Source organism: Pyrus communis, chromosome 3 (genome assembly GCF_041283825.1).
Source record: "Pyrus communis isolate YQ-2024b chromosome 3, ASM4128382v1, whole genome shotgun sequence".
Classification (NCBI taxonomy): Eukaryota; Viridiplantae; Streptophyta; class Magnoliopsida; order Rosales; family Rosaceae; genus Pyrus; species Pyrus communis.
Window position 1 is genome coordinate 18,801,220 of NC_142567.1, and position 8,828 is coordinate 18,810,047.

Sequence of the window (8,828 nt, forward strand, 5' to 3'; positions counted from 1 at the left end):
ATTCATAAAGGATTAGGTTGTAAATAATGCCATGTGGCATGCTGTCATTCGTTAAAAATCTGGTCGAAATCTATCCTCAAATATTGTAAACAGATTGTAACACGTGGTGCAACGTGATTGGTTAAAAATCTTATCAGAAATCTATCATCAACGATTCTGAAAAGGTAACGACACGTGGCACAACAACATTGGATAAAAATCTTATCGAAATTCATCACCAATAATTGTCTTTTCGGATAATGACACGTGACGCGACGAAAACGATTAAAAATCTTATCCGAAATTACAAATTAAATTATTTTGTATTATTTTATAAATAAAAAAATACTAATATTTTATTGCCTATTACCAAGGCTATTCGATGTACGGATAGAGATGCAAAATGCAGTTGCTATTCACTAAGGATAGTTACTATTCACTGAGGTGGATTAAATATTAAATAGCCTTGGCGACCTTTTCCACAGTGAAACTGCCCTAAGCTAGGCCTGGCCAAAGAAGTTTTGAAGTTACCAAAACACCAAAAAAAAAAAAAAAAAAAAAGGAAGTTTTGAAGGTGGACCGGGCCGGACCTTTCCATGACGTGGCATGGGAGCTAATATGCCAAATCAGCAAACATCTTGCTAGTTGGCACATAACCACTGGTTCACGACGTGGCATAACCAGCAGTCAGCTAACGTGCACCCATCCTACTTCTCATCCGCCGTTTGTTTCCCGAGAAAATCCCCAAAAAAGAAAATTAAAAAAAAGAAAAACCCGAAAATCACCACACCCCGCTCTCTGTATGGCGGTCCGAGCCTCCGTGTCGCGGTTTCCGATCGACGCCGGGGCCCACGAGAGCTCAGGCATCCCATGGGGCGTTTCGGTGACGCCGTTCGCGACGAAGGACGAGAACGGCCAGTCGCCGGCATACGGATCGGACGGCCAGCTGCTGCCGAGGTGCGAGAACTGCTGGGCGTATTTCAACACGTTCTGCGAGCTGGATCAGTGGTCGTGGAACTGTGCCCTGTGCGGAAACCCTCAGGGGCTTTCGTCTCAGGCCATTGCTCGATACTCGCACCCTCAGTCCTGCCCCGAAATGATGTCCTCGTTCGTAGATCTGGAGCTTCCTGGTTGGTCAATTTCCCACACTTTTCTTATGATTTAATTTTCTGTTTGATTGCTGAGAAAATGAACACAAAGCCGAAGTAATTTATGTTTTTATTTTTATTTGTTTTCAGTGCTAATTTATATTCTTTTTGTTATTTTCGCTCGGTTTATTGTGCAGTAGAAGAGTCGGATGAAGTAATGCAACCTCGCCCGGTTTACGTTGCGGTCATTGATTTGTCCTGTAAGTGGTTGAAGTATTGGTCATTCATTTGGAGGAAGTTGTAATGTATGTATTGGATGATTGCAGTTGATCACATTGGATAATGGCCATTCATATGTATAATTTGGGATAATTTTCCTCGAAATAAGGTTGATGATTTCTAGTCATGTCGTTGGGCTGCGTTGTTGTTGTTGACAATGAGAATTGGTATCCAATTAGGTTCGGTCCAACTCATTTCTGTGCTTTGTTTTGGATGCTGTAATTTCTCGTAATGGTTGATATGTCTCTGCTTTATTCTAGGATATAGAATTCGAAGTTTAATGTCATGAGTACACATGTCACTAGAGCCAAAAAAGATTTTCTTTCGATTACTGTTACCTTTTCATGACTTAGAAAGGTGCTGTTCAGGTTTGGATATTGGTGAGGGTGTTGACTCTTGAACCATGTTTGGATTGCCACCATCTGGTTCATTTCATGTTAAATTAACAATTATGTACTTCAAGATGCTTATTTTGAAGGGTATTATTTGAAGGCCTCACATGACTGTATTTCCAAGGCTATACATATGAACTTTGGAGAACTTAATTCGATACTTGGATCTTTGAGATTTAACGGCTTTATGTGCGTTTTGTTTGCATCATTCTTCCATGCTTGCCACCTAAGCAAAAAATTCTCAAGCACTTTAATATAGATGATTAAAAAACACTTATATTTGTAGGAGACCATTTGGAATTGACAAGGAACATTAATTTAAGTCTTCAAGCATTGTAGTTGCATCTGGAATGGAAATGTAAGCACATTGTCGGTGATATTGACATTGTGGTCGATGTTGATAGTTTCAATGTTTTTGGTTGGGCCACAGGGATGAGGAAATCCTTGGACTCCATCCTTGTATAGGAAATAGTTAGTTGTATCATATCTAATCCAATGTGTCCTTCACTTGGCTTTGAGTTCTTCAAAAATCAAAGCCTTTAGATCTAGTTAAAGAGTTACAATATGAGAAAGATCTTCTGGCCATGTATCTTTTGTGCTTCTAATCTGTGGATTCTCTTCTTGAGATGTTAATTTATTTTTAAATTGGTTATTTATTTTCAAATCAGTGACATTTATGTTTTGTGGATTTTACTTCAGCTTCAGAAGAATTTTTGGAACTTATTAAAAGTGCATTGCTGGCCTCCTTGGAAGGTTGGTTGATAATTGCTACTTGAAATAGATTTTATTTTTTACATTTCTTCATGATGCTGTACTTGACAACTAAATTCGCTCATTCAATCTTCTTTTTACAGCTCTTGGGCCTGGTTCTCTCTTTGGTCTTGCTACTTTTAGCCACAAATTAGGGTTGTATGATGTTCAAGGACCTATACCAGTTGTAAAGAATGTTTTCATTCCACCGGAAACAGACGGTACCCTACCAATTGAGCTTGAAGATGTCATGCCATTGTTACAGTTTTTGGCTCCAGTATGTCAGCCACTATGTTTAATGACTTTTATTTTCTTTTTGTGCAATATATTTCTCTGCACCCAAATTCACGGCGGTATATATATTTTTGGTTTGTTAGCTAAATTCAGTAACTTCCTTCCAGGTGGAAACTTGTAAGGACCGTATTGGATCTGCACTTGAAACGCTCAGACCAACAACTTCATGGGAGAGAACTACAGCAGCTGGTCAAGGAATTGATGGTGTTTTGATGGGTGGGCGAGGGTTTGGGGTGGCAATGGAAGCACTTTTGAACTACCTTGGATCTGAGTATGGAAGTACATTTGCATTAGGTGAGGAGATGAATTTCGTAGCTAATAAAACTGTAATATTTGGTCCAACAACCATACCTATGAGTAGTGTTTCAAATCTTCTTCATGTCATCAGACGATGTAAAATCATGACGTAGGTTGTTGTCTCCTCCTTTGAATGTAACTGCAGGTAGAGTCTTTGCCTTTTTGTCTGGTCCTCCTGATTATGGAGCTGGGCAACTAGATACAAGACGGTATGGTGAACAATATGCTAGTAAGGGAGAGGATGCGGACCGTGCATTGCTTCCTGAGCAGACACCATTCTACAGAGATCTGGTAGTTTAATCTTCCGTATCTTTGTTACTGTATGCTGAGGATTTTTTTGGAAACGTAAGCATTGACATATTTTACAGGCTGCTGTTGCTGTTCAAGCAGGTGTTTGCGTGGACATTTTTGCTGTTACAAATGAGTATACAGATTTGGCGTCTTTGAAGTTTCTAAGTGTAGACAGTGGAGGCTCATTGTATTTATATTCGAACACTGATGACTCAACTCTTCCTCAGGACATGTGAGTATACCTCAGAAAATACGGTGGTATTAGTTTGACAACAGCCCAATCTGGCATGCTTCAAATCAAATTAAATAATAGTCTTAATCTGGCATGCTTCAAGCACGGACAACACAACCCACAAGGCCTGCCTCCCTCTGTGTAAATATTGCACAAAATGGGCCTTAAAATGTTACAAATAGTTGTTTTTTCTTTTTTAGTTGAAAATAAGATCATAAGCCTTGAGCCCATCAGGCCCCAAAATCCCAAAATGCCTCTCAAACTCTTCCCCATATTTCTCATTCAGGTAATGCTAGGGAGACCAAAGTTGTAAACAAAATTTTGTAACGTAAATGACGTGGAAGCTGATGATTGGATTAGTACTTAAGCGTTGATACACATACTTATTTCTATTGGTGACACATCATTTAGTTTGCAAATTTTGTCCACAAATTTAATCTCCCTAGCATTTCCCTTTCTCATGTGAGCATACCTCAGAAAATACTCTGGTATTATTTTGACTTGCATACATGTTGGTGTGTGATTATGTAAATTGGAGATGACACCTTGGGTTTTAAATATTTTGAATAATTTGATGGACGACTTATGTTTATTATCTATATAACTAAACACGTTTTATCAATACATTTGATACAGTGGCTTTCTTCATCCATAAAATAAATGACAAACAATATAGATTTTCATCAATTCTTAATATTGTAGAGAGTAGTCGTTCGAATTTCTAGGTTATGATGATTGTCTTATGCATTATTTGCAGGTACCGAATGCTAAGTCGGCCATATGCTTTTGGTTGTGTACTGCGATTGAGGACCTCATCTGAATTCAAAACTGGCCACTCTGTGAGTGTCTTGTCGTTTCATTTTAGAGTTACAATTTTATCATTTTCTTATTGTATATCGTTTGTTTATTTTGCAGTATGGTCATTTCTTTCCGGATCCACAGTATGAGAATGTTCAACACATTATCTGTTGTGATTCTTATGCGACATATGCTTATGACTTTGAGTTTGAAGACACCAAGGGATTTGCAAAGTAAGTATATTCCTCAGATGGCCATCAGGGCATCTTTATTTTGGCTAAACACAAATGATTCTTGATAGCTTTCATTTGACTTTGAGTTTTGTGATACCAAGGATCCTCAGTGGTGTTTGTTTATGAAACAAATGATTCTTGATAGCTTTCATTTGACTTTGAGCTTTCATTTGACTTTGACTTTGAGTTTTGTGAAACTCATATTCTAGTTGCTATTTTCTTTTACTAAAGTTGTAGCATGGTCCACGAATTCTAGTTTCTTGGTCTGCTTACCTTAAAGATCTCTGAAAACACATGTTTCCCCAAACCACAGCCCCCACCTCCATCATTTGTGTGGGAGAGTTTTACTAATTGATCAGTGCTTTGCATACCAACTCTCCAGTTCTCTACCTCAAAAATTTGTTTAGTTAAAGATCCTTGTTAGTTACTATGTCAAGTATTCTAGATTTTTCTATGCTCGTAGTCAATTAAGTTTTGAGAGAACATGAAGTAATTACAAAATATGGGCACACTGAAATTAGGTCTATAAAATTTTAATATTTCATTACAAGCAATGAAATATTTCTAGAGAAACTTTAATAAGTATGGGGAGGAAATATTCCTCCCTCCTGCTGCTGCTTTCCTCAATTGCTCAATTGACTCAAAATCCATAAATTATAACCAATTAAATATTTCTGAAGGGATTTCAGTAAATGAGCTTTTTCTTTTTGTGAAAAAAGAGAGTAAAAGATCTCCTTCCTCCTGCTGCTGTTCCCCTCCTCCTGCCATGCTCCCTCCCTTCCTTCTGTACTTCTGCATTCCACACCCCCCACCTCCCCACCCACCACCCCCCCACACCCCCCCAAAAAAAAAAAAAAAAAAAAAAAAAAAAAAAATCCTCCCCTCCGCCTGCCATGCTCCTCCCCCATTCTCTCTTCCGAAGCTGGCTGTCTTCTCTTCCCTTTATTTTCGGTGAAAGATTAATTATCAATCAGCTTGGCAACCATTAAAGCAATACAGCTTAATCATATATAGAAGAGTGAATGCTACTTTCAAATACTATGAATTTTACCAAGCATCTGTTGCACGTTGTAGCTCTTAATTATTGGCCAGAATATTACTGATTGCTATCATTTACGGATATAAATCCGTGCTTGTGTGATGTGCATTCTAATCCAATCCTGGGTTCACTATTGTATTTTGCAGACATGGATCAGAGCCTCCTATTATACAGATTGCATTTCAATACACTGTTGTAATGCCTCCTAAGGAGCTCTCCGATTCAACATCCGTGTCCTCAAGTAGGTATGGTTAGATTTACAGACAGCCTATGTTCTTAAATTTGTAATCATCTTACCACCACAGAACTTATCTTGCTTTTTTAATTCAACATTACATTGCATTTTGTCTATATACTTACATTGAATTGGGTGTCAAATAGTTATTTAACCTAAGTATGTTTATAGAACTTAGAAGTTACTTCTCTCATGCTTGCATCTGATTGATGCCAATTTTCAATAATTGAGCCTTTTCATCTAATATTTATTGTCTCCCCTCCATAATTTTTTTTCTTTGTGTGTTGCCCCTGCCAACTTGCAATTATGATCACTTTTTGAAATCTAACATTTAATATTTACTTTTGGCTGAGCCTGCTAATTTTTTTGTAGAGGCAAGTATTCCCTTAAACGACGACTAAGGATCCGAACATTACAATGCGGAGTTGCCCAAAATATGAATGAACTCTACGACAGTGTTGATCCTGAAGTAATCCTGTCACTGCTTGTTCACAAGGTATACACCACCAGTTCTGTGCCTTAGATTGTCATATTGTCCTTTATATGATTACTAATAAATTACTGCCTGGCGTGAATTAACTTGATGTTGGGTTCAGTTGCTTAACCTTTGCTCTAATGTGTTGTTAATTCCATAAACTTAAACTGTATGGTTAATAGAATTCTCAATGGAGAAACAGATAAATATTTGGTGATAGTATAACACACACTTTAAAAAATTTGGGCATGTTGTGGAATAGGACTCTTGAGCATTATTATTGATGCGTCTAGAAACTACTAAAAGTTAAAAAATTCTTTGTTCTTATCACTTAGCATTTCTCACCGGCAGATGTTTTGTTCTATAGGTTATACTAGCCTCTTTGGAGCAAGGAGTTCGGGAAGGCAGAATATTGCTTCATGATTGGCTTGTGATCCTAACAGCTCAATACAATGAAGCGTATAAACTAATTCAATACAATAATGGAAGTGCAGGAACTGCTCAGATTGATGTTGCATTCACACAATGTCCAGAACTGCAGTCTTTGCCCCGCTTGGTTTTTGCATTGCTTCGAAATCCTCTGCTCCGTTTTCATGAAGAAGGTGTTCATCCGGACTACCGAATCTACCTGCAGTGCCTTTTCAGGTATTTGATGAACATATTGATATTACTAAAATGTTTTCAGGGATTTTGTTACTGGGTTTGAACTATAAGATTAAGTTATGGAACATGGTTTTCTTTTTCACTTCTTATGCATCATCATATTCTTATGCCTATTTTGTGTGACAGGACAATGTCTATTGTCTGAAAAACAAACAAAAAGTTTTTTTTAATTATTTGATTCCCCGTCTTGTCTTATGTATTTTTGTGTTCAAAGAAGATTGAAATTCTTCCTGCAGTACATATATATTACTGCATTTGATGCTTGAAAACTTACTTGTTCTCTTCTCACTTCTGATGAAGCATAAACTTTTCAATTTTCTTTTGTGGAAACTTTGTGCAGTGCACTGGAACCAAGTTCACTTCATCGTGCCGTGTATCCAGTGCTGACCTCCTATTCTACTCCGGACAAACAAGCATACCCACGCCATTCACTGAGTCGTGCAGCACTGATTACCAGTGGTAGTCCTATATTTTTCCTTGATGCATTTACGGCTCTGATTGTGTTCTATTCCTCAACGGCAGACCCTTCACTTCCTTTTCCTCCACCTCATGATTGTAAGTTATATATCATTTCCAGAAGCTTCTTAGCATATAGGTGGTTATCTAATTTGAAGGAATCTGGCAGTGCTTTTCTCATGACGTAAGACATCTATTAGGTTTGTTGCGGACTGTGATCAACAATTTGAAGGAAGAGAGATGCATCACCCCCAAACTGCTATTTATAAGAGGAGGGCAGGACGATGCCACACCTTTCGAGAATTATCTTATCGAGGAACAGGACGTTGATGGAAGCGGTATAACGGGCGTTATGGGTTTTGTTTCCTTTCTGGAGGATGTTACGCAGAGTGTGCTAGAATACATGAAGTCTGGTATCTGAATTTAATCACAAGGTACAGGAAGGGGGTGCTTAAATCACAGAAAGTTGTTGGTACCGAGTCTACTGACAGCTCGTTTAAAGCTGTGTGGCCATCAATGTAGTGTTTATTCTGCTGGTTGGACCAACTGTAGCGAGGGTTTCTAATTCTCTTTTATTCGAGAGCACCGTGCGTGGTACAAATTACCCAGAAATCACATTTACCTAGTTGTTGTAAAAGAGAGTTGCAGGCAGTTAAGAGCTCAACATTTTCTGGTCAAATCATGAAAATATGAATGGTAAAAGTTACTTTTGCGTTTTCCATTGCTTGGATTTAGAACCATGTAGTTTTCATGAAAGTTTTGTTATACAATCCTTAATCCTCAGTGGTGAAAAGTTGAATGTTTTGTTCATTCCTTGTGGAACAACTTTTAACTGTTTTCTTTGAAAAAGTGCTCAGCCAATGCGATGACCACTAACAGGAATTGGAAATTGCATGACTCGGGTTCAGAAAACTGTTGGAAGTTCAATGATCGGGGGACCTACTTTTTGACAATCAATTTACCACTTTATTGTGGCTCATATATATATATATATATGTGTGTGTGTGTGTGTGTGTCTATATATATATATATATATATATATTATGTATGCGAAGGATTAGATTAAATTTAAAACTATTAAAGATGTGTATATATAGTGAATAAATGGGCGAATATAGTCTCGTAAAAAAGCATTGAAATGACTATTATTTAATCTAATTGTCATATGATTTTGATTTTTTGGGTGAGAGGATCTTTGGGTAATTTGCGATGTTAATTTACTTTTGGTCTATATGTTATAATGAAGCATTTGTTATAAGGTCATCCCCAATCATGAAGAGTTAATAAAAGATGAGCACAATTTAGCTCTCAAAAATGTAATTTGTAA

The 8,828-nt window shown here is 37.5% G+C and overlaps 1 protein-coding gene across 2 annotated transcripts; it reads left to right on the forward strand.

The window, feature by feature from the left end:
- The first annotated feature begins 635 nt into the window (after positions 1-635).
- Positions 636-8,458, forward strand: LOC137715932 (sec23/sec24 transport family protein). Of its 2 annotated transcripts, XR_015960821.1 has the most exons (15): positions 641-1,109; positions 1,265-1,327; positions 2,438-2,491; positions 2,593-2,765; positions 2,890-3,076; positions 3,225-3,370; positions 3,448-3,602; positions 4,360-4,441; positions 4,518-4,633; positions 5,819-5,917; positions 6,280-6,403; positions 6,750-7,027; positions 7,386-7,600; positions 7,702-8,197; positions 8,359-8,458. XR_015960821.1 is itself a non-coding variant. In XM_068455296.2 (14 exons), exons 1-14 carry the CDS (start codon positions 782-784, stop codon positions 7,920-7,922), a joined length of 2,241 nt encoding a protein of 746 aa, XP_068311397.2. In that variant the 5' UTR covers positions 636-781; the 3' UTR covers positions 7,923-8,311. The 2 variants fall into 2 exon arrangements, 1 of the variants encoding a protein (XP_068311397.2); XM_068455296.2 differs by lacking the exon at positions 8,359-8,458 and having other exon boundaries at positions 636-1,109; positions 7,702-8,311.
- The last annotated feature ends 370 nt before the right edge of the window (positions 8,459-8,828 follow it).